General features: G+C 62.7%; 2 protein-coding genes and 1 long non-coding RNA gene across 6 annotated transcripts; 1 reads left to right on the forward strand and 2 right to left on the reverse strand.

Moving 5' to 3' along the window:
- Positions 1-309: 309 nt before the first annotated feature.
- LOC113596392 (uncharacterized) lies at positions 310-7,232 on the reverse strand. Its single transcript, XR_008297382.1, has 4 exons — positions 2,877-7,232; positions 1,709-1,743; positions 1,553-1,597; positions 310-1,430 (listed from the first exon to the last, which is right to left on the reverse strand). It is a non-coding gene; the product is annotated as an uncharacterized LOC113596392 (long non-coding RNA).
- A 288-nt stretch (positions 7,233-7,520) lies between these two features.
- RNF126 (ring finger protein 126) lies at positions 7,521-18,634 on the forward strand. 4 transcript variants are annotated; one of them, XM_027049472.2, is made up of 9 exons: positions 7,521-7,842; positions 15,292-15,350; positions 15,484-15,565; positions 15,915-16,126; positions 17,169-17,237; positions 17,312-17,381; positions 17,923-18,016; positions 18,098-18,213; positions 18,328-18,634. In XM_027049472.2, exons 1-9 carry the CDS (start codon positions 7,768-7,770, stop codon positions 18,475-18,477), a joined length of 927 nt encoding a protein of 308 aa, XP_026905273.1. In that variant the 5' UTR covers positions 7,521-7,767; the 3' UTR covers positions 18,478-18,634. The 4 variants fall into 4 exon arrangements, with proteins under 4 accessions (XP_026905273.1, XP_026905274.1, XP_026905271.1 ...); XM_027049473.2 differs by having other exon boundaries at positions 7,523-7,842; positions 15,502-15,565; XM_027049470.2 differs by having other exon boundaries at positions 7,524-7,842; positions 15,882-16,126.
- Positions 18,635-19,444: 810 nt separating this feature from the next.
- FGF22 (fibroblast growth factor 22) lies at positions 19,445-23,394 on the reverse strand. Its single transcript, XM_027049506.2, has 3 exons — positions 23,111-23,394; positions 20,608-20,711; positions 19,445-20,434 (listed from the first exon to the last, which is right to left on the reverse strand). The coding sequence occupies exons 1-3, from the start codon at positions 23,322-23,324 to the stop codon at positions 20,240-20,242; spliced, it is 513 nt and encodes a 170-aa protein (XP_026905307.1). The 5' UTR covers positions 23,325-23,394; the 3' UTR covers positions 19,445-20,239.
- Positions 23,395-23,562: the final 168 nt, after the last annotated feature.

The following is a 23,562-nucleotide window of genomic DNA, read 5'->3' on the forward strand; positions in this document are numbered from 1 at the left end:
CAGTGACCTCAGACATCAGCGTGGCCCTGGAAAGTAGTGACCACTGGGGCCTTAGTGCGGCGGACACTCTTCCTGTTTGGGAGCACCCCCCCCCCAAATTGTCAGGGCATCCTCCAAAGGCTCGGGGGTCCTGTACAGACCCTCTCTGAGTTTCCAAGAAATAATTCTTGACGATCTCCTCATGGCAGGGCTTGTTCAGGGTGCTGGGTTCCCGAGTGACCAAGGAACGCCCTGTCTTGTCATCACCAAGCCCATGGCTTGCAGGGGCCGCGGAAATGAAATCTGTACACGGACAAATTAATATATGACTTCAAAGAGGGGAAATGCTTTTGGGAAAATAAAAACGCTTGCGAGCAGTATGGTGTATCGTGGGGGGGGGTGCCTCGTCACCCCCCCATTCCCGCATCTCCCCCCACTCCTTCCCCGGGTATGGAACCCAAAGATCCCTGCAGCCACACAGCAGACGCCTTCCGTGTACACGAGATCTGTCAGCAGCATACACCACGCCTAGACCTCTGCCCCATCTCAGCTGCTCAGCCTGACCCATGTGCCCCCACCCGTGGCCAAGGGCCACGTTCCTGCCCAGTGGCACTGAGGGAGGACACCCAGCTTCTTGGCCTGTCCTTGGCCTCTGAGTATGTGAGGGGATTCTCCCCCGGTGGGGGATGGGGCGGGGATGGGACCCTATGTCCTCACCAGGGGTGTGCGAGAGCTGGACATTGTGGCCTTGGCCGAGGGCTGACCCTGCTGTGGTTCAGCCGCCCCAGCCTGGGTTTGTGCAAACCAAAGGGTCATTGTTGGCCTGGCGTGGGTTCGAAACTGAGACCAGTTGCCAGCAGCCTCCTGCCTCCCATCCTGGCCTATCTCTCCGACCCAGAGGCCATGTGCTGGGTGACCTTAAGCAAGACACTGGCCCTCTCTGGGGAGCCCTCTCCCCCCCCCCCCCATTTGGTCTCTCCTTTTCATGCCCTCCTGTCCACCCTGAACTGGTCTCAGCCTCATCCCCTGCAGCCCGCTTCCTACCTTGGCTGTCTACCATAAGGCTCCTCCCCCAGCTCAGACATCCACCATGACTCCCCGTGGCCCCAGGCTGCACTCCTCCTGACCCCACAGAAAACAGGCAATGACAATCCAAAGTGATCAGGACTGTGATGGAGGATGCTATACCCAGTGCAGACTGGGGAGGCCCAGGTAGACTTCCCAGAGGAGGAGAACATTTAAATCGCATTGGACTGAACAATGGTGAGGAAGGGGGTGTGGGGACAGAAGTGATAGGATGTTTGTGCTACAGGTAAGAGAAAACCCACCTCAAAGGTTTGGATCAGGGAAACGGTCCGGGACTCGCAGGTGGGCCCAGTGGAATCAGAGGATCGTCAAAAGCGGAGACCACTTCCCTCTGTGGTCACAGTGATGTACGTGACCTGCCATTGCTGTCTGTGAAGGCAGAGGAAGGGGCCTTGAGCCAGTGCATAGCCTCTAGAAGTTGGAAAATCAAGGAACAGACCCTCTCCCCCCCCCCCCCCCCGAGACTCCAGAAGGAACACAGCTCTACCAATACCTCGATTTTGGTTCAGGGGTGGACTTCTGACCCCCAGAACTGGAAGAGAAGAATGTGTCTTGTTTCAAGCCACCACGTTCGTGGCAGTTCCTTGGAGCAGCAACGGGCAACGAGTGCAACAGACTGGGTTACAGTCTGGGTGCTACAGACTGGGTTTGGTGCCACAGTGAGAGGGTCCCCTTTGGCTGGAGACAAACGAGAGTGATCACAAGTATGAAGGCAGGCGGCGGTATAGACGCCCCCAGGAGCAGGAGGGTGACCCTGGGGCCTGGAACGAGAAGGGGCCTTCTGGGGGAAGGAGGATGTGCCGCCTTGGGTAGGCCACGTGTGTGGCCGTTTTCTCTCTGTGCCCATTTTCTCACCTGTAAAATGGGCACAGATCCCAGTCCTGCAGATTCTAGGAAGGACGCCAGGGACAGTGCCTGGTGCACAGTAGGGGCACGACATGTGTGCCCAGGTTCTTATTAACCAGCAGATAACTGTTTGCCCAGGGAAGATGCGTGACGAGTCTTCTCTGCCACTCACCACAATGCTGCGAGACAGGCATCCGTTTTACAGAGGGGGTATTTGAAGCTGCAGGAAGGAAAGTGACTTTCCGGCAGTCACAAAGCCCCACAGTGTCGGGACAGTACCAGAGAAGCAAGATCCCAGGCCCCATGTGCTGAGCTGTGGGGCAGGTCCCTCCCCATTCTGGATCGGACATTGGGGGCCAGCCCCCAGGTTGTGGCTGGCATCCCGTTCTGGTTCCAGCACTGGATTTTCCTTTGAGAAATCACCTCCTGTGCTTCCAGTCCAAATGACCCCAGGAATGGACACCAACCCAGGCTCAAACAATTAGAATCATCTGACATTCAGCAAGCCGGGAGGAGTAAGCTCTGAGATTTTTTTCTGGGATCCAGAGACACCAACTTCCTGCCTGAGCTAGATGGGTGTGAGCCTAGAGCTGCAGGTGGCTCCTACCAATGGCCAGGGAGAGGCCAATCCAGTGGGATGCTGAGCCAAGAGGGGGCAGCAGAAATTCCCTGTGCCGCTATTGGAGTCCTGGATCCAGCTGCACCTGAACTCCTCCACCCCAATAAGACGAAGTCCATTTAAGCTGAGTTTCTGTCGCTCGTAGTGGACAAAACCAGCTTTCAATAAGCCCATTTACATTTTATTCAAGTGGAGCCTTTAGGACCCAGAGCAGTGGGTCTGCAGGGGCTATAGGAATGACACACACACCCTGAAGTGCAGACCTTTGCCTCCAGGATATGGGTCGTAGCTTGGTCCAGAACGGTCAGGGTCGCCCCCGCCCCCCCTCCCCTCCCCCAGCTCCCACCTTCCTCAAGCCGGAAGAAGGCTTGTGATGGACTCCACACTCACTCAATGTCCACAGCCCTTGCACTAGGACCTGAAAACTTCAAGGCCTTGTGGGTTCTCCGATAGGGTATGTGATGTTGATAACCAAGGCAGCACCTGAAGACTCGGGGATGGTGGATGCTACGGGAGAACTCTGGTCAGAGCTGGGCTTCATGACGCCTTCATCGGATGTGCCCTCCCCTCTCAAACGCCACCGTGGCTCCCCATGGCCCCTGGACGAAGTCCAGGCTTCTCAGCCTGGGTTCCAGGCCCTTCCTGCTCAATCCATGCAATCCTCGCTGCAACGCTTCCACGCCACCCCCAAGCGCCCCCACCGCACCGCCGTCCCCGCACAGTGACCAGATCTTGGGCAGGGAGCCGGCAGTATGATTTGTAACCAAAGGTAGGGCCCGCCCTCCTCTTGCTAGCCATTGGTTTAGGCGTGACCATGTGACCCAGATCTGGCCAATGGTAGGAGAGACAACCTGCCAGGGCGGGGACTGGAAGACGGCGCGGCCGAGCGTGTGTGCACGTGACCCGTGAGAGCTTGATGGATTCGGTTCCCGTTTGCTGCTCTAACAGATGACCGCGATTCTAGCTGCACAAACCCGACGCCTCGCGGTGCTGGGGGTCAGGGGTCTGAGGCGGGTCTCAGCGACCAAAATCAGATGTGTCCGGGGGTCGCAGCGCTCGCCGCTGTCCGGCCGGTGGCCTCTGCGTCCTCGCCCCCAGGGCGCGTCCTCCACCCTGCAGCATTCTCGCCCCCAGGGCACGTCCTCACCACCCGGCACAGGGGCGACCTGGGCACGTCCTTGTCCTGTCATCCACCTTGGCCCGTCGTCTGTTTGCTCAGGTGTCCAGTGTTCTGGGGTTGGGCCTGTGAACGGGAAGAGAAAGCACCAGAACTCGCGTGGCCTGATCCAAGCCTATGCCGTGTGTAAGGTCACGGCCAAAAATGTCCCGTGTGGGAGAATTGACAACCACAGGACGCGGAACGAGACAAAACCATGGAGATGAGCAGCCAGCTTGGATGAGGCTGCGGATGAGCCGTGACTTTGTGTCTTTGGTAAATGTGCCTTCGGTTCAGGTAAGCGAGTAGCTCGCTTTTTGGAGACACACCTGGGCGTGTATGAATAAAGTGAAAGATAGAAATAAAAAGTACAAGCCAACAAGCACGAATAGAAAGGGAAGGGATGCCTGGGTGGCTCAGTCGGTTGAGTGTCTGACTGTTGATTTCTGCTCAGGTGGTGATCCCAGGGTCATGAGATGGAGCCCAGAGTCAGGCTGAGTGTGGAGCCTGCTTGGGATTCATTGTCTCTCTCTCTCTCTCTTTCTCTCTCAAATAAAAATTTTAAAATGGGGGAGAAAAGACACAACTCAAAATACACACATAAAATTTTTAAAAGACAAAAACTGCGTACTCAGACGGTGGCACATTCACACCTGTAGGAATACTGGCTGGTGGGCCAGTGGCCCTACCTGCTTGGTGCCTCGGCCTCTTGCCTGCAACATGGGAACTCGCTTTCTCCAACCCCGACGTCCCCGAAGGCTCCTCCCTGAGGCTTGATTTGAACTAAGCAGGTGAATACGTGAGGGCACACCTGCCCCCTGGCCCAGGACAGGCCACTTAATGCCACCAGCTCTCTGGTGGTTGAATGTGGCTCCAGTCGGAATCTCCATGGCTTGGTCCCTCCTGAGAACGAACCAAGACCGTTCTAACTCTCATCTGGAAAAATAAATGAGAAAGAAAAGAAGTTCAAACATGGTCACTTGCCCCAAATCAAGATCAAAACACACTACAAAGCCACAAGAAAAGGAACAGAGTGAACCTGGGAGAGGATTAGGAGGGGGGGGGGGGCCCTGCCCTTGTACAGGCTCCACCTCCTGAAATCTCCCCACACAGAGGACAAAAGCTACTGTGTCCCTGGGTGACAGGCGAGGAAACCTAGCAAGAGCAGAAGTCACCCGCCCAAGGCGGAGACTCAAGGGTGCACGGTGTCAGGGCAACTTCCCCTCTGCCCCTGAGGCCCCTGGCTCAGCGTGGCGGCGGCCGCGGCGGAAGGAAAGGGTGCTCCCGGCAAAGGGGAAGGCACGTGAAAGGTCCAGCAACTAGAGAGAGCTGGGAGACTATAATCACAGCCGCCACGTGCAGAGGCAGCCTGCCCGGGAGGTGGGAGGCAGACCCACTTTACAGATGAAAGACTGAGTCTTGGAGGGGCTGTTGGTCCTTGTCTTGCAGTGGCTAGGGGGAAGCACAACCGTGTTGTGGGAAGTCTGAGGAGGGAGGCATGGCCCTGTCCTGGGGGGTATGTGTAGGGCCCAGGTGCCGCCTACCTCCTCAACCCACTTTCAGAGCCTTTCTCGGGAAGTGCTGGGCAACCCTCAAGTTGTGTTTCACTGTGCCTGGCAATCAGAGCGCCCTCCCAGGTCTGTCCCAGCAGCAGCAGCAGCAGCAGCAAGGTAGCCACAGGGCCGGAAGTGGGTACCTGAGGGCCCCAGAACAGCAGAGACACCGGGTCATTTGCAGACACGGCCTGAGTGCTTGCATTCCAGTGCCACAGTCCCAGGGTAGCCAGCAGGCAAGAGCCCATGCAGAGGGCACAGAGACCCAATGGCCTGTGCCTGAGTCCTGGCCCTGCCGCATGACCATGTTTGAGCCCTCAGTCTCCCCAACTATAAAATGGGGGTCTTCATTTTCCTCAGATCATGGTGCTTGCATGAAGATTAAACTTCAGGCCCAGCACATACTTAGCTCTTAGTTTTATAGTACACAAACCCTGCCTGGGCCTGGCACGCAGCAGGCACTCACTAATTATTCGTTTATTCAAGAATCTATGGGGCATCTACTATATGCTGAGTACTGGCCTCATGTATTGGGAGACGCCATTGATAACTCCTGGATTTGGGGATAGCCGTAGGAGAAGGAAAGAGGGTGCCAGGCAGCGGGGTGCAGTATGGGATGGGGCTCCCTCAGGGAGGGATTGGAAACAGAAGCAAGGAAACAGAAGGGACAGTGGGAAGGGCGTGCCCAGCAGAGGGCATGACCAGACAGGGGTCGTGAGGTGGGATGCAGCTTGGCCCACCCAAGGGGACCAGCGAGGACCAAGGAAGTGCCGTGTGTGCCCATGTGTGCTCCCAGCCTCATCCAATCCCAAAACCCGGGAGGTGGGTTCTGCCATTTGCACAGAGGAGTTAAGTGACCTACCCGGGGTCACACAGCCAGCATGACTTGGTGGGATTTGAACACAGGCCTGATGGTTGTAAGGCCTCTTGCTCAATACCTCATAAACTTCTACAGGATGAATGAATGAATGAATGAATGAATGAATGTTGGTGGTATGAAATGAGCTAGGGGCTGGGCTTGAGTGGCCTGAAATGAACTGCCCTCCCTGGATCTGGGGTTTCCTGGATTCCCAGTGATGGGACCTGCATACTCTCTAGTGGCCAGACCAGGAATGGCTTGGAATCCCCCCTGAACCTTGAGGGGGACAAGACTGACTGTCAGAGAAGTCCCTGTCCCTACCCTGACATTCAAGATCCTTTGTACACAGGCTCCAATTTTTAATGCCTTGACAGTCTGGTTCCTGTGCCCCCTTTTGCGGGAGGCCCAACTCTAACCTACTCCTATTCATTCCTCAAAGCCCTGGCTCAAATGCCCCCTCCCCTAGGAAACCCCGTCTGTCTCCCCAGGCAGAGCCAGTACGACCTTAGGGACCCATCCTCTGGCTCAGCCTCACGGGGCTGGGGTGCCTGCGTCCAGCTCTGTCTCCCTGAGCCACCGAGCCACTTTCATTGCCTGTTGCGTTGCGTTCCGTGTTGTGTCCTTGTACCACCCATCACAAAGTGTGGCATGTGGCAGGTGACCCATGAACGTTCTGTTGAGTAGATGAGGGAAATAAGTTCATGACTGGGCTGGAATTAACCTGAGAAATGTTCCGGGCCTGTGCCAGGTGATAGTGCAGTTTTTGCTGATTAATTTTTTGGAGAGGGGAGTGGTTAGGTTCTCTTTGCTCTCAAAAACAAGGCCACACCCCGCAGGCCTTGCACTGTCTTATCCCGTGGGTCCCACTGAGGCACAGAGGGCAGTCCTCCTTCGACCCAGGAACGGGTCTCCCTGCATTTATTCAACGAGTGTTCATGGAATACCTGTGTACCAGGCGCTATTAGGAGTCCAGCTGGGAACAAGATATAAACACCCCTTCCACTGTGGAGCCGACTCTATGGTTCGTCAGGCGGGAATAAGTGCCATTGAGAAGGGCAAAGGCTTGAGAAAATGAGAAAGCAAGCCACGCAGGTGTCTGGGGGTGCACCCGGCGGGGGCACAGCAAGCGCAAAGGCCCGGAGGTGAGAGTGCCCAGAACCGGTGAGGACGGCGGGGGGACAGAAAGGCGGCACTTGGGAGAGAAGACCCGACGAGGGAAGTGGAAGCCTAGCCTCTTTCGGAGAAGAGGAGGGGCTCGACCCCACCCCGCGCAGGCCGCTCCCTTCGGCCTCCTCGGAGCCGGGCCTCGCCCCCAGCCACACCCCCGCTCCCTGCTCCGGGTTGCCAAGGAGACTCGGCCCCGCCCCTCCCAGCCCCGTCTTCGGGCTTCCAGGCCCGGCTCCGTCCCCTTACTCGGAGCCCTGCGAGAGAGGCGCCCGCACTGAGTTTGTCCCTCCGCGACCACCGTCGCCCGGGCAGGCGCCTGCCGCGCGCGCCGCCCGCCTCGCTCCCGCGCGCTCCTCCACCCCACGCCGTGCGTGCCTTGCGTGCCTTGCGTGAGCGTGCGCGGGCGCGTCGGCCGGCAAGGGAGCAGCAAACGGCGGGCGGCGGGCGGCGGGCGGCGGGCGCCGCGCGGGGGGCGGGCGGCGCGGAGGAGGCGGCAGTGGCCATGGCCGAGGCGTCGCCGCAGCCCGGACGGTACTTCTGCCACTGCTGCTCGGTCGAGATCGTGCCGCGCCTGCCGGTGAGGCGCGGGCCGGGGCGGCGGGCGGGGGCTCTCTCTCCCTTGGCCTGAAGCGAGCTGGCCCCGCCGGGGAAACTGAGGCCCGGGCGGCGTTGGCCCGGGTCTCTGCGGAGGGCCCGGAGGCGGGGCCCACCCCCGGGGAAGCAGCGGGACCGATGATCCCAGATGCGCGGCGGGGAGGCCGCTCGGTCCCCGGCGGGGAAACTGAGGCCCGCAGAGGCCGCGTGACCTGCGCTCGGCGCCCCGCCCCGGAGGAGGGAGGTGGGGGAGATGTCTCCGGGGGCCGTTCCCGGAGCGCGTGGTCGGCGCTGCGGGCGCCTGGCTGCGGGCCGCCTCGCCGAGCGCTCCCGCCTGCTTTCCCGATGTCGAGACGGGACGGCTGTGTACCTGGCCCGGGCCTGACAGCCCCGGGCAGACTTTCGTGACCTGAGCCTGCGCTTTTGTGCTTCCCCGGAGTGGGGGTTGGGGGGCGGGTTTAGGCCCGCCTGTGGCCAGGTGTTGCCTTCTCCTTTAGGCCAGCGTTTCCCAAACCGTGTGGTGCGGCAGGGGACTGCTTGTTCAACGTACAGTGTTTCAGGCTCCTCGCCCGGGAGGTTCCTAGTTAGCAGGTCTAGGATGGGGCCCGTGTTCCCCTGCTCCAGGCCCACAGGGAAAGCGGTGGTCTAGTTCGACCCTTTCCTGTTTTACAGGTGGGAAAAATGAAGCCAGGGGAAGCGCAGGCCAGCTGTGGCCCTGACATCCTGACAGTTGCCCCTGGGCCAGCTCCCACGGAGCAGGAAGAGGGAGGTGTGGGATGGTGGAGGCCCTGCAGGTGGTGAGGATTTATTGAGCACTTTCTAGGTGCTCCTAGTACTTTATCTCTGGCCCGCATGCTCCCCACAGTCGCCTGGGTGGTGGGTGGAGGCTGTTCTCGTCTCAAAGCCAGACTCAGTCCTGCCTTTGCCAGCAGTGGGGACCCCTGGGAGGAGGGGGCCAGGGGAAGGAGTCTATGGGCATCATCCCAGCCACAGAGGAAGGAAGTGGGCTCAAGTCAGGTTGGGAGCAGAGAGCAATGCCTGGGCCCAGGAGGCGAGAAAAGGTAGGGAGGTGCGGCTTCCAGAAGCAAGGGAGGAGGGAGAAATAAAACGAAACCTCAGCTGTGAGCACCCGCTGGGGGAGCCGACACTTGCCTCACGCTAGCCTCCCGGAAGTCCTGCTTCTGCCTTTTCTGGCTTTCTGCAGCCCCAGCTCCGTTCTCGACCGTGACCACGGCAGGAGGCGGCTGGTGGCCTGACAGCTCACCGGCCTGAGTTAGTTGCCTGCAGCCCCTTGCGGCTGGTATGAGCCCAGGACAGGCCCTGGGACCCAGGCTTTCCCCAGAGCAGCCTGCCCGGAGCCGAGGGGGACCTGGGGCTGGGCGGTCTGCATAGCCAGCTGTTCTGGGCCTCTCTTCCTGGGGCCAGCACAGGGCCTGGGGCCTGGCCAGGTGTGCCCGCTTCCTGGCCATGTGGCCTTGGACCCGGAGCACCCTGATCTCTTGCAGCTGTCACCGGGCTGGGGAGGACCTGCCTCAGCACAAGAATCCGGTGGTGACAAGGTATCCTTGACCTCTGCCCTCAGAGTTTATAGGCTGGTCAGGGAGCCAGTGTTGAATAAGTGATTGGCAAATATTTAGTTAGGAATGCTGGCAAATTCCGTAAAATTAGCAAATGGCAGTAAGGTACTCGTGTGCCTGTTTGTGGGTTTGAAGGGTTCCATGAGGCCCGGTAGACAGGGTGACTGTTTACCGGTAAGGGGCGCACCTGCTGTTTCGGGATGGGGAGGGTTGGCCCTCAACCTGGTAGCGGTGGCAGGTCCCAGCCAGCACGCAGCACGTTCTGTTCACGGGAGGTAGCCCTGACTTTGGCCTGCTCTAGGGCGTTGGGGCTGGGTTTTGTGCAGTTCTTACTTTTGATTTTTGTCACCATCGTGGTACCTCCGTAGGCACTGAGATAGTGCCCGCTCTCAGGTGCTTCTCGGCAGGGTCGCGCTGAGGCCACACCCAGCTGTGCCTCTTATCACCAGCGTGGCTCTGGGTGAGGTGCTCGACCTCCCTGGACCTCCGTTTCTTCGCCTGCAAGACGGGCTTGACGAGATAACCCGTGCCCACTCGGTGGGAGCACACGTGTAGGGGGGAGCCCAGTGCCTGGCTCCCAGGACGGGGAATGGCTGGCAGCCTAGCCGGAGCAGGGCATGTGGGAGCAGGAACCAGACAGGCCGGCTGGCTTGAGGGCCTCCGAGCCTGGCACACAAGCCCAGACTCGAACCTGCCCAGGAAACGGCAGCTCTTGGGATGAGGCGGACGTGCGGGGTTGGGTGGCGCGACTGCAGGGCTGTGGAAACGCAGCGTCCACGGGCCGCCACCTGGTGTGCTTGGCGCCCTGGGGCTCGCCAGGAGGTGCAGGTTCCCACCAGGGGGGCTGAGCGGGTGGCAGTCCGGGGTTGTGTCCACCCCTGTGCCACGGCCCCGAGCGCCTCGCCGCAGGCGGTGCCTCCGATGGCCCTCTTCAGGCCGCCTTCTCGTTGCTGGCGACTGCTTTCCTTCTCAGGGACGGCCTGAGTGTGTGACTGGGCGGGACCTGGACCCGGAGGGCGCTGGGGGGAGGAAGCCAGCCTGTGGTCAGCGCCCAGCGGCGGTGGGTGTCTGCCCTTGCTCTCTTTAGGCCTCAGTCTACATGTCCTCTGTCCTTGCCCCTCGAGGGGCCTCGAGGAGTCCTGGCCCCTGATGCTTAGCAGAGTAAGTGGAGTCCTTCCCATGGGGCACCCGGGGCCGGGCCTGCCTCCCCAGGCACCCTGTGGCCTTGGGCGGGTCCCTCTGGCCACCTGACAGCTCTGTGTGCCCACGTGCCGGATGCTGTGTGTCGTGCTGGGTCCTGCCCTGTGACCAGCCGTCTGTTCACCGCTGCAGAAATCCGGGTGCTCCGACGTGTGGGCTGCCCCTCTGGGGGACACAGACCCCACCCTGCAACTCCACACAGCGGGTGCTGCAGAGAGGGCTGGCATTTGCTCAGGGTCTGAAGTCAGCGGGGCAGGAAGTGAGCTGAGCCCCCAAAAGGTGGCTGGATGCTGGGCGGAGCCACATCCTAGGGCACCCCAGGCCTCTGAGTCACGTGGCACTGTGGGGAGGCTGAAGTGAGGTGGGGCTCCCAGCACAGTGGGCACACATGTCGTGTCACACGGGGTCCCGGTCCCTAGCAGTGGTGTCAGAAGCACCCTGGCAAGATCAAGGAAGCTTGTAACATCTGCTGGGCTCTGTGTGTAAGCATCACTGGCTCCCAGTGGGCCTCACACACGGCCGGATCCCGGCGTGGCTCTGCACCCTGGCATCCAGCGGTGTGCGTGATGCTCACGGGCGCTTGGGGGACAGGTGGGGTCAATGTGGGGTGTGGTGGCAGCAGGGTGGGCCTTCCGTGGGCCCTGGGCACCTGTCTGCCCAGTGGCAGCTGAGGAGGGCTATGTAGAGCAGCCAGTGCATTCCCGCGGTCCGTGGGCTGGTGGGGCACAGGCTGGGAGCACCGGCAGCAGGGGCCTGGGTGTCCCATCACGTCTGTGTCTGGGGCTGGGTCCATGTTCCTTCGACGCAGCGCTACACTTGGGTTCTGCCTCTCCTGGAGGGGCCTTGAGGGGCCGGGGCCCACGGAGGCCGAGGTCACTGTACAGCAGGCGATCCCGTGGGGCCAGCCACCTCTCTACCTCCCGCCCGAGTTTCCCTGATTTAATCATGCTTGCCTGGCCGTGGTGTGAAGGAGTGCCTGAGTGAAGGGTGGTGCCTGTCCCCCAGGGCTGCCCTGGCTGACCCTGGGAGACCTGGGCAGGCTACTCCCTGGTCTGAGCCCCCGGGTCCTCCTCGTCACCGAGGTGGGGCTGAATTGCACCTCTTAGGCACGGCATAGAGACCGAGCACAGAGAGCGAGCGCTCAGTGAATTTCGCGTCTGTCTGTCCTGTCGTTGGTGTTCTGGCCACCGCCGTTGCTGATGATGCTGGGGTGGTCCCCTTCATTCCCTCTCCTCCTCCTAGGGGGAGAGGTAACTGATTCATGGTGAGGAACCATCAGAGACAGGCGCTCACAAGTTAGGGCCAGCGAGCGCCGGCTGACCCCCACCTGGGAAGTGGGGCTGTCACCACCTGGACCTGGGCTCTGCCCTGTGGGTGGCAGACATCCATCCCAGCGTCTCCTGGCTTGGATGCAGATGGCCGTTACTGGCTAGTCTGATTTAACAGGAACCGGTGGGGTGTGCCCATGGAGGAGGAGAGCACTGGGGCACCCCCAGATCTGGTCCCTTCCCTGCTGCATACAAGCAGAAGCTGCAGCCCACTCCTGAAATGCCAGGTGTCAGGTGGCCCACGGTCAGGCCGATCTGGACTTCACGTGGGGCTCGCATGGGGATGGAGAGTGTGGAGGCAGGGCCCTGACTGCAGCCAGCTGATGAGCCATAGCCCTCTGGTCCTCAGTGGCTGCTGGATTTCAGAGCCCTAGGGTTGAGGCCATCCTCCGTTTACAGGTGGGGAGACCGAGGCTTGCAGCCAGGATGTGACGTTTGAGCAGAGACCCGACTTCCAAGAGGGGGCAAGCCAGGTAGCTATCTGGGAGAGAATGCTCCGGCAGAGGGGATGGTGTGCAGGCCCTGAGAAGAGAGGGCAGGTGGCGGTGGCCTGGATGGGGCAGGGAAGCGGGAGTGGCGGGCCAGCTTGTTCTGGGCCGACCGCAGGGGAGGAGAGTGCAGAGCAGGTAGTTGGATGAGGCTCTTGTGCGCCGCGCGGGATGGGGCTCCAAGGTGACGCTCAGAAACGGCACCCGGCCTTGGTAGCAGAAGAGGTTGCCTGTTTCTAGCAGGTCAGGCTGAGGCTGAGGCTGCCTGGCTCACCGGTCCTGCCCTGGCTCTTGCAGGCTTGCCCAGGGGAGCATGGAGGCTGGGCGTGGGCGGCGTGCTCAGAGGAGAGGAGGGGGAGGGACAGCTGGAGAGGGCGGGCGCGCTTCTGATTTCCGTCTCCCCCGTAGGGCAGGTGTGGTGGCGGTGGGCTCCGCCAGGGCCCAGAGAGAGCCTGGACCTTGCTGCCGGCCCCGAGCCAAGGGGAGCCCTGAGTAGACGCCTGCTGTCGTCTGTGACGTGGCCACGCTAAGGGCGTGATTGCCAGCGTCCTAAGCGAGGCCGTCGCAGCCACCTGTGGCCACACTGGCCCATGTCCGTGGCCCTCTCTCCCCTTGGGGCCGCACCAGGCCGTGAGAGCCCTGGCCCGTCCACAGAGCTTCACGCGGCCGTCTTCCACCGCAGCCAACGGTCCGAGGGTTGGTCGTTCGCTGCGGAGCCGAGCTGCCCGTTGCCCCCGTGTCCCCACTTGGGAGGGCAGGGGTCACTGTCCTCGCCGCGCCTTCTGACGGCTCTGTTGAGACACAACTCACCTGCTCACAGTGTGCATGCCAGTGTTTTCCACACGCTCAGAGCCCTGCACCCACCACTGCTATCTCGTTCCAGAACATTCCCTCACCCTAAAAGGAAGCCCTGTCCCCGTTAGCATCCACCCTCACCCCCCCTCCCCTCCCCCGGCCCCCACGAACCCCCTTCCGTCCGTGGACGAGCGTGTTCCGGACGTTTCACACACGTGGACTCACACCCCGTGGGGCCTCTCGTGTCGGGTTCCCTCCCGGAGTGTCGTGCGTTCGGGGTTCGTCCGCGGGGCGGCGGGGGTGGGCGCCTGCGCGGTGGACACGGTCATCTGGGCGCGGGCGCGGGGGACGTGGTCATGTGTGGGCGTGCGGGTGGGGGTTGCGTGGACGTGAGTGTTCGTGTCTCTCGGGTGTGGACCCGGCAGTGGGGTCGCGGGGTCGTGTGGTGACCCTGGGGTTGACCTGACGAGGAACTGACCGCGGGCCTGTCTTCCAGAGAGACCGTCCCGCTTCTCGTCCGCACCGCCAGCCGGGGGTTCTGGTTCCTCCACTTCCGCTGACGCTTAGCCGTAGTCGGCTGAGTGTCGCGGTCCCGGTGGCCGGCCGGGAGGTGGCGTCTCACGGGTTTCGGTTTGCGTTTGCTCGTTGCCTGACGGTGTCGAGCGGCTCTCTGCTGGTTTGTCGCCCTTTGTGTGTCTTTGGAGAACTGTTTTAATTCTTTGGTCATTTTTTAGCCGGGCTGTTTGTGTTTTTGGCGTTGAAGCGTTAGAGCTCTGTATTCTGGATCCCAGCTCCTATGGTGGGTGCAGTTCCTTCCTGTCCTCCCCAGTCGGCTCAGACAGTGTTCTTTGACCCCACCCTCCCTTTGCTTTTGGTGGCGGGGTAGGAGGGGGGACATGGCGCGTGCTGTGGTGGCACCACTGCCCTGGTGGAGGTGCCTGGCACTCCCGCTGGGTGTCCACAGGGAGGCCTGTGCCTGCTGAGCCACTGGTGCCTGTGGCTCACGTGGGGCCATTGGCGGCCCCCTCCTTGACAGAGTCTGCATCCCCTCTGTGTCTGCCACTCGGCACGCGGGGACAGTGCTTCCAAAACGTCACCTTAGGTAGAAGCACAGCTTGCGCTCACGTCTGTGTCTTCCTGTCTGGGTGGCTTTTGGACACTCGTGCGAGCCCCCAACCCACATGTTTGGTTTTGGTGTTTCCGTGCCTTGCGGCCCCTGGGGCCCGTCCTCCACTCGGGACATTACACCTCCCCCATCTGACTGGTGGGCCTGGCTGGGGCGGGAGTGGCTGGGCTTGGAGGGGGCATGGCCAATGGGGGTGGGGGGGTCACACTGCAGCCTGGGGTCACAGGCCCTGCGCTGGGATTGCTGGAATGTTCCAGAGATGCCACCACAGGACACCCGCGGGCTGGTCCCTTTGCTCAGGTGGCGCTTCCCGCCCTCAGCGGCCGCCTTCCTGGGAGCTGAGCTACTGAGGCCTCGATAGCCCTGTGACCCCACAGTCCCTCCTGCAGCCTTCTCAGGAGCTCGGGGCAGGTGCCTTTATATGCAGAAGGGGAGTCTCTCACGGAATGTTCTCACGTCTCACGTCTGCACAAGTCGGGAACTGCTAGGTAGACCCGCATCAGCTGGCCTGTTTGGTACAGGCTTCTTCAGAGCCTTCAACAGCTGGCGTGGCTTAGTGGAGGCCTTGAAGCTCGGAAAGTTTCGTCACCCTGAGGAGCGTGGGCTGATGGACTTTGGCACGGCAGGAGCTCACCTGGGGGCTCAGGCCTCGCCTGCATGAGGGGCAGGTCGAGGTGGCTGCGGTCATCACCACACAGAGGTGGTGGCCTCGGATGAAGGGCGCCCGCCTCTCAGACATCTCAGAGACGCGGCAGGTCTGTGCCAAATCGGACCCTGGGCCTGAGCAGTTTCACCGATGTGCCTGGAGCCGCTCGGTGTGGCCTGAGGTGGGGGTGTCCGGTGACCCCACAGGCACGGCTGACACAGCACGGGGGCCGGGACCCCCGAGATCGCACTCACCCGCCCTCTCCTCCGCAGGATTACACCTGCCCCAGATGCGAGTCTGGTTTTATTGAGGAGCTTCCCGAAGAGACCAGGTAACCCAGCCCAGGTGCACGCCGGCAGCGCCCAGGCCCCTTGGGGTGGGCGGGGCTGTGGGCGGGCAGAGCCTGGACAGGCCGCGCGGGCAGGGGTGAGAGGTGGAGAGGGCCTCCCTCTCTCCTGACTCAGGACACCCCATCCTCCCAGGAGTACAGAGAATGGTTCCGCCCCCTCCACAGCCCCCACGGACCAGAGCAGGCCACCGTTTGAGGTGAGTCGGGCCCCAGATTGCCCTCCCCTCCCCATGTGGACCGGTCCTCCCACCTGACCCTTGACCACTGGGACCTGTCCTTCCTCGTTTCTCCCACACATGCCAAGGCTCCCCTGCTGTATCCTCAACCCTCAGAGCCCCAAGCCTGGGACGGGGCCCCGTGGCACACGGAGGAGACTTGGGGTCCAGGCAAGGGGCTGGGTCAGGTAGGACCCAGGTGGCTGCTCAGGGCTCCTGTGCCGCCGCCTCCCCACAGAAGGTCCTCGGGGCCCTGCCCTCCCCCCGCCCCGTGGTCACATTGCCCTCCCCCTCACAGAACGCGGACCAGCACCTGTTCACACTGCCACAGGGCTACGGGCAGTTTGCTTTCGGCATCTTTGACGACAGCTTCGAGATCCCCACGTTCCCCCCTGGGGTGCAGGCCGACGAGGGCAGGGACCCTGAGAGCCGTCGGGAGAGAGAGCAGCACTCCCGGCACCGGTATGGCGCCCGGCAGCCTCGCGCCCGCCTCACTGCACGACGGGCCACCGGCCGGCACGAAGGCGTCCCCACGCTGGAAGGGTGAGGGCGCTTGGGGGTAGCCAGCGGGTGGGACGCTCCCGAGAGTCTTGCAGCCTGCCCCACCCTGACTTAGGTGGCCTGACCGTCTGCCCCTCCAGAAGGTTCTGTGGTTACAGAGGGGCGGATGCTAGCTCTGGGGCTGACCTGTGGGCGGGGCACTTCCCCTGTGCATCCAGGCAGAGCCCACCGTGCTGAAGAGCTGTGGAGGGGGGCCCCTACAGTATGGCCCGGGGGGCCTCTCGTCCACTCAGTGCCTTCCATCCTTCTGGAGGGGGGGTCTGTCCCCCGACTCCCTCATCCCCATCTGTTCAGACATGGCCGATTCACGTTTGGGTCCTTGTCTCCCAGGGCGGCAGGCAAGTGGGGTGGGTTTTGGGCCCCCCTGCTCCACTACAGAGCCCCGAGCTCCCTCCGTGTCGGCGTCGGCACCAGGAGCGGTTTCTCTGTAACCTGAGGCTTGTTCAGAGGACTTGGGGTGAAAAGGAAACATTTTTCTGAGGGCCCCACTCCCAGAGAACATAGGGTCCTCCAGCATCTTCGTAGATGCAACCAGGCTGTGCACAGAAGTGCCTGTGTCACAGGGAGCCCCGATGCTCTCTGCTCTGTTCCATTCCAGCCCAGGACACAGCCTGGGCTGCCCTGACCCCCCAGGTGTCTCGTGTTCGTGAGCTGCCCTGTAGCAGCCCCTCGCCCCCAAGCTCGGACACGGGCTTCGCTGTGACCTCAGCCGGACGTTGCGGAGCGTCTGCAAACAGCAGGGCTGGGGATCCCTACCCCCCGGGTTGTAAAATAGGGAGCAGATGTGGTCATGAGTTAACGGGCACGGTCCAGGCCTCTGGGAAAGCTGGCCCGAAAATCTGCAAGGGAGACACTTTTCTCGGCCTGTCTTGTGTTTGATTGCTTGCAAATCTTGCTGGTTGAAAACACAACCTTTAAAACACCGTGAAGTTCAAAGCCGGACACGTGTGTCCTCTGCTGCCTCCCCTGGGGGTGCCCAGCCTTGGAGGGCGCTGACCACAGGCCGGGCCCCGCTCTGTTCCAGGATCATCCAGCAGCTGGTCAATGGCATCATCACTCCTGCCAGCATCCCCAGCCTGGGCCTGGGCCCCTGGTGAGTAGGTGGGCGGGTCCCCTTGCGCCCTGCCCAGCCCCTCTGCCACTTGAACCCCAGACCTCTCTGCCCAGGGGTGTCCTGCACTCAAACCCGATGGACTACGCCTGGGGGGCCAACGGCCTGGATGCCATCATCACGCAGGTACGGGGTGGCCTCCCCGAGGTGGGCACCAGGGTGTCCCCATCTTCCGGGGACCAGGATGTCCCTGGTGTGGATGCCCTGCTCCCCGTAACTCCCATCCTGAGGCCGGGGGGCCCCGTGTGGACCTGCATGTTCTCCTGAGCTGTCCCTGGGGATGATGGGGTGTTCACCATGACCTTGGTGGCCCTTGTGCGGTAGGAACGCTGCCAACTTTGTAGCCTTTCGCTGGTGAACTGGTGCTGAACGTGGCCACAGCCAGGCCCAGCCCTTTGGTCCTAGCGGGTGAGAGGACTTAGGGTGGGACCCTCGGCGCTGGGAGGGGCCTCCCTGGCTGCAGGGTGACCCCGACAGGATGAGCAGAAGAGTGGACAGGCGTGGGGGGCAAGGGGGCTCAGCCTCGGCGGCCGGGGGGGCCGGGGCCCCAGAAAAACACAGCCTTGGTGCTTTTGCAGGTAACCCGGCCTTGCATTTCAGAGCCCCGCGGGGCGAGGGGCCGCGCCTGCCTGCCGAACTCCTGGCACTCTGGCCTCTTGTCTTTCAGCTCCTCAATCAGTTTGAAAACACGGGCCCCCCCCCAGCAGACAAAGAGAAGATCCAGGCCCTCCCCACCGTCCCCGTCACCGAGGAACACGTAGGTAAGTGGCTCGCCCCCTCCCGGGGACACCTGGGGTGGGGGGTTCCCCGGTCTCCGCCGTCACAGGCTCCCTGCCCCGCAGGCTCCGGGCTGGAGTGTCCCGTGTGCAAGGACGACTACGGGCTGGGAGAGCGCGTGCGGCAGCTGCCCTGCAGTCACCTCTTCCACGACGGCTGCATCGTTCCCTGGCTGCAGCAGGTGAGCCGGCCCCTGCCCACCCCCAGGCCGAACCCTGGCCCCTGCCCCCGCCCCCGCCCCCGCCGCAGGCTCGGCCCTTCACCCCCCCCCCCACCCCCCGCTGTCCCCACACAGCACGACAGCTGCCCCGTGTGCCGGAAGAGCCTCACCGGACAGAACACGGCCACCAACCCCCCGGGCCTGAGCGGCGTGAGCTTCTCGTCCTCGTCGTCCTCGTCGTCCTCGAGCTCGCCGAGCAACGAAAACCCAGCGGGCAACTCGTGAGCGCGCCGGCCGGCCTCCAGAGAGGGCACAGGACCTGGGCCTTGCCAGGCCCGGCGGGGCGGGGCGGGGCGGGACAGGACAGGGGGCGGCGCGGCGGGGCTGGAGCCTGGAGGTACCCCCGCCTGCCTCCGCCCCCGCACCACCCCCGCACCACCACCGAGCCTCGAGGACCGCAGGCCCCCCCCCCCCCCCCCCCCAGGCCGGAGCAGGCTCAGCTCTCCCCGCGGAGTGTGTCGCGCAGGAGCCTGGGCACGCGTCGACCCCCCCACCCGTTTGTCTCTAACCTCACCCCTACACATTCGACGGCGGAAAGGTTTTTATAATTTTAAATTATTACTGCTTTGAAATAAATGGACGTTTAGCTCACGTGCGGCCTGCATGATCTGTGGAGAGAGCGGGTGGAGCCGCTAGGCCGTGGTCTCTGCGACGCCTGGACGGGTCGCCAGCCCCCAACCCAGGCGCCGGGAGCTCGGGACCACAGGATGACCAGCAAAACAAGAACAAAACTGCTCCGACAGACATTTTTTAAAGGAAAAAATACGTGTATCTTGAAAGCTATTTAAAAATACACCTACTTAGAGAAGCAGGTAGTTCGGGGTCTTCCTTCCGCGTCGGCGCCAGGGGTGGGCCGAGCTTCTCCGGCCTTGGCGGGCTCCGTGGCCGCAGACCCCGGGGATCCCGGGGATCCCGGGATCCCGGGACCCCGGGACCCGGGGCGGGCGGCAGCTTCACAGTGTTGCAGAAGGTGAGCTGAGGCGGGGCCTGTCGGCAGCGCCACCCCGCCCCCTGCCCGCTGGGAGCCTGACTGCGTGTGTGTTTGTGTGGCCGCGGGGGGCGGGCGGGGGACCAGGGGCGTTGACCCCAGTGAGCGGCCGGGCTGCACACACCCCCACCCCAGGGACTGTCCCCTTTCCGCAGCAGAATATCCCATCTCGCTCGGCCGGCTGCAGAGCTGGGTTTGGACCTGGGCTCGGACCTGGGCTCTGAGCTCCGCCCCCTTTCCTTCCATTGGTGCTGGGCGGGGAGGGCTCAGGGGTGCCCGGCAGGCAGCAGGCACAGCCTCCCCGGGACCCTGAGCTCCTGAAGGACACTGGCATGAAGCCCCCTTGGCCCACCCGTGGCCCCTCCTCATCCTCACGGCCAGCAGCTCGGGGTCTGCCTGTCTCTCTGCCTCCCTCTCGAGAGGACCTCGTGAGGACACTGCCCCACCCCCCCGAAAGGGGGCCTTGAAAGGTCCCCTCTGCCACATGGGTGACACATCTGCAGGTCCCAGGACCAGAATGGGGACCTGTGACCCAGGCACATCCACGTTGCCCTCTCTCTCTCGGCCCTCAGACCTCCTCCCTGCCTCGGACACCGGTGGGTTCCCACCTCAGAGCCTCTGCCTGGGCCGGGTCCGGCCCGGAGTGCCCTTCCCAGACCTTCCGGTGAGCACACGGCCACATCCTTCAGTCTCTGTCCCGGGTGGTGAGTGGGGCCTCTGTGCCCTCCCAGCCTGTGAACGGACACCTGCAGCCTGTGCTCAGCTGAGCGTCCACCTCCCCGCAGACTCAGACAGGAGCCCCCTGGGAGTCAGGCTGCATCTGTGGGGGTCCTGCAGTGTCCCCAGCCCGGCACACTGCGGACACACCGTTATTGCTTGTGGAACAGAGGAGTGACCAGATGTGCTTTGCCAGGGCCTGGGCTTCCCCAGCCCCTGGCCGTGCAGCTCGGGCATCTTGTGGGATCTCTGTCCAGCTGCTCCTCGTGGCCCCTGGGAACCTCAGGAGACCAGGACGGGCAGGAAGTGGGTGGACAGGTGGTGCCGCTGTGTCCGGCCACCGCGCCTCGGGGACCCCTGCCCATCCAGCGCCAGGAACATGGGCCGACCGCGGTGACGCCAGCGGAGCGAGGCGTAGGTGTTATAGCCGTTCTCCTCGATGCGCTCCTGGAACCTGCAGTGGGCGGTGTAGACCCGCTTCGGGGGGTCGGGTGTGTGAGGCAGGCCACCGGATACCTGCCCGCCCACCGGACACCCCGCCCCGCCCTGGACGCCCCGTCCCCCACCGGACACCCCGCCTGTCCCCCAGACACTGGTCCCCGCACTGGACACCCACCCACCCCCGACCACCACATACACCGTGCACTCACCGACCCGTAGAGATGGCCCCCGCGGTTCATGGCCACGTAGAAGCCGGTGTGCACAGCCTTGAGGGCCACGACGCCCACACGGATGGAGCGGATCTCAATGATGCCTGGGGGCAGGGGGCAGTCAGGGCCCATGGTCCGCCATCTACTCACCTGTGCACTCTCGTTCGTTCGTTCATTCATTCGTTCGTTCAGGTGACATTCACCGAGCACCTACTGTGTGCTTGGCCCTGTGATGGGCATGGTGACACACGGGACCACACAGGCCCTGCAGGAGCACCCCAAAGATGTGGGGGTGACCAAGGGGCAGGAAGGACACTCGAGCCAATGTGAAGGCTCAAGACAGGATCAGCCCTGCCAAGCGGGGGGAAGTCAGCGGGGCAGGAGGGCACTGAGTTAGGTCAAGGGTGAGAAAACCAAGCCAGAGGAGGCAGGGGATGGCCTGGGCAAGCCGTGATGTCAGAACAAGTGACGGGTGTGATGGGCGTAGACCCCCCAGCCGGCCTCCAGAGGGGAGGCATGGTCCAGGCGAAGGCCTGGAGGCGGGACACGGGGTGTCTACAGATTACCGTGCTCAACTCCGTGAGCACAGCACGGATGCTGCTGGAGCGCTGTGCCCCACCAAGCCCACGTATCAACTCCAGGTGGGAGGTGCCTGCTGTGTCTCCTTCCTAGAGAGGGAAACTGAGCCTGGGAAGTGGCAGAGCCAGCTTTGGGCCTGACTTGCAGATGGGTGACCCTGTCCCACTCTGAGCTGCTCAGTGAAGTAGAACTGTGGGATGAGCAGCCACCCACAGCCTCAACCTCCCCCCCCCCCCCACCCCAATGTACTGGGGCCTAATCTGGAGTCAAGGCCTTGCCCTCTGGTCTTCAGTCTGGACTTGGATGCCCGAGGTGATGGGGAGCTCACTCTGTTGCATGGGGCCTTTGTTCCTCCTATTTCCTCTGTCAGAAAGGAAAGTGGTCCTTGCCCTGCTGACTTCCTCCCACTTGGCAGGACCAGGGCGAGCCTTCACGCTGGCTCAAGTGTCCTTCCTGCCCCCTCGGTCACCCCCACATCTTTGGGGTGCTCCCGCAGGGCCCGTGTGGTCCCGAGTGTCACCATGCCAGCTCCTTCGCCCTATATGAAAGCCAACCCAAGCCCATCTCCATGGAGAGGCCCCAGACCTCTCAGATAAAGCTGCCACCCAGTCATCTCCTGGACGTCACTCTGTTTTCATTTTCTTTGCACCCTTTGTGGCCTCCTGTGAAATTACCACATTAGCTGTTCATTTGTTTTACTGCTTTACTCTGCTGTGGGAGCCCCATGAAGGTGGCTGTCCTGGTCACTGCTACGTCCCCCGTGCCCAAGGCAGCATACAATAGGTGCCCAATGAGGAACCACAGAATTAATGAAGGAGAGAAGAGCTCCAAGGACCCCCCCACCCCCACCCTGTGGAGCCATCAACCATGTCACTGCCACTGTGTCCAGATGGGGAAGGTGCAGCTCAGACAGAAACAGCGACTGTCCCAAGTCACCTGGCAGATCCAGGCCCCACACCCATCTTGAGGCCACCCTGCCTGCCTGTGCCCACCGCTGAGCAACTGGCCCAGCCAGTCCCCCTGTCATCGCCCTTGTCCGGTGAACCTAATGAGAGCCCTGGGAGCCCGATGAAAGCAGCTGGAGGGGCAGGGGGTGATTATCTGCCCTAATGGTGGTGATTCAGGCAGTGGCCAGTGATCAGCCACCGCCCCCCACGCCCCACCCCGTTCCCTGACCTGGGCCTCAGAGCTCTCCGGAGACTGAGACAGGACCGGGGGCCACTGACTGTCCCCAGCTGTCCCAGGCTCTAGCTTCTTTTTGGCCCCATGTCCCCTCTTGCCTCATACATCCCACAAACACTGAGTGCCTGCTGTGTGCTGGGCAGGACATCTTGACAAGGTTATGGGCATGAAGGAGCCCCAGCGACACCCCTGCCCCCACCCCAGCAGTGTGTCCCAGGGCTGCTCATTTTCCCTCTCTGTGCCTCAGTTTCCTCATCTACCAAAAGGATGCCTAGGAAGAAATAGAGGGGTCCCTAACTCAGGCAGATCCTGAGTTTGGATCTGCAGTGTGGGAAGTCCAGAGTCCAGACCCCAGCTCTGCCTCCACTTCATGATGTAACTGGGCCCCCCGGGGGCCCTTCCAGGAGCAGAGTTGCCCTTCTGTAGATGGCCCCAGTGACCCCAGCCTCGACTATTCTGCAAAGACCTTTCTGTGCTGCGGAGCCAGGCCCAGAGCCAGGAGCTTCCTCGGTGACCTTTACTTTAACTGTCCCACCCTCCCACCGTGTGGGCTGGGCCCACTTCACAGTTGAGAATACTGAGGTCCCCCGACGGGAAGCGACTTGGCCAACAGCACACACACAGCCAGAGGAGCCTCTGGGACGCTCCCACGCGCGCAGGAGGGCCCGGCTCATCCTGACTATCATGTTGCCCTTGTTGGTACTGCCGGCCTGTCTGCCTTGGACCCCCTCCCCGGACTCACTGTCAGCTCCGTGACGCCAGCGGGTGCCCTGCACGCGGCCGCTGGGGTCCACTCGCAGGAAGAAGTGGGTGGAGGAGAAGAGGCGCCTCCAGCGCACGTCGCCCTCCAGGTGTGGGTAGCTGCGCGGTCTCCGCGGGCTGTTTGGGGTCCCCGCGGCGCCGGACGCCCGCGCCAGCAGCAGCCACACCAGGCTCAGCCACAGGCGGCCGCGCATGTCCCCGCGCCCGGCTCGCCGCCCTCTCCTGTCTCCCCGCGCGTCCGCGGCCGGGCCATCGCCGGGACGGGGGCGGGGCGCCCAGAGGGGCCGGCCCATGCGGGCCAATAGGGAGCCTCGGGGGCGGGAGCCGCTCCACAGGGGGCGGGGCGGGGCGGGGCCGGGGGCGGGGCCGCGATCAATGAGCCAACCAATGGAGAGGCTGGGGCTGGCCAATGGGGCGTCGTGGGGGGGGCGG

This window comes from Acinonyx jubatus, chromosome A2 (assembly GCF_027475565.1).
Source record: "Acinonyx jubatus isolate Ajub_Pintada_27869175 chromosome A2, VMU_Ajub_asm_v1.0, whole genome shotgun sequence".
NCBI classification, from domain to species: Eukaryota; Metazoa; Chordata; class Mammalia; order Carnivora; family Felidae; genus Acinonyx; species Acinonyx jubatus.

Coding starts and splice junctions, on each gene's coding strand:
- RNF126 (XM_027049470.2), top strand. CDS start 7,768: ATGGCCGAGGCGTCGCCGCAGCCCGGACGGTACTTCTGCCACTGCTGC. Junction 7,843..15,291: donor AGATCGTGCCGCGCCTGCCG/GTGAGGCGCGGG, acceptor TCTCCTCCGCAG/GATTACACCTGCCCCAGATG. Junction 15,351..15,483: donor GAGCTTCCCGAAGAGACCAG/GTAACCCAGCCC, acceptor CTCCTGACTCAG/GACACCCCATCCTCCCAGGA.
- FGF22 (XM_027049506.2), bottom strand. CDS start 23,324: ATGCGCGGCCGCCTGTGGCTGAGCCTGGTGTGGCTGCTGCTGGCGCGG. Junction 20,712..23,110: donor CTGGCGTCACGGAGCTGACA/GTGAGTCCGGGG, acceptor CCCTGCCCCCAG/GCATCATTGAGATCCGCTCC. Junction 20,435..20,607: donor GGGGCCATCTCTACGGGTCG/GTGAGTGCACGG, acceptor GACCCCCCGAAG/CGGGTCTACACCGCCCACTG.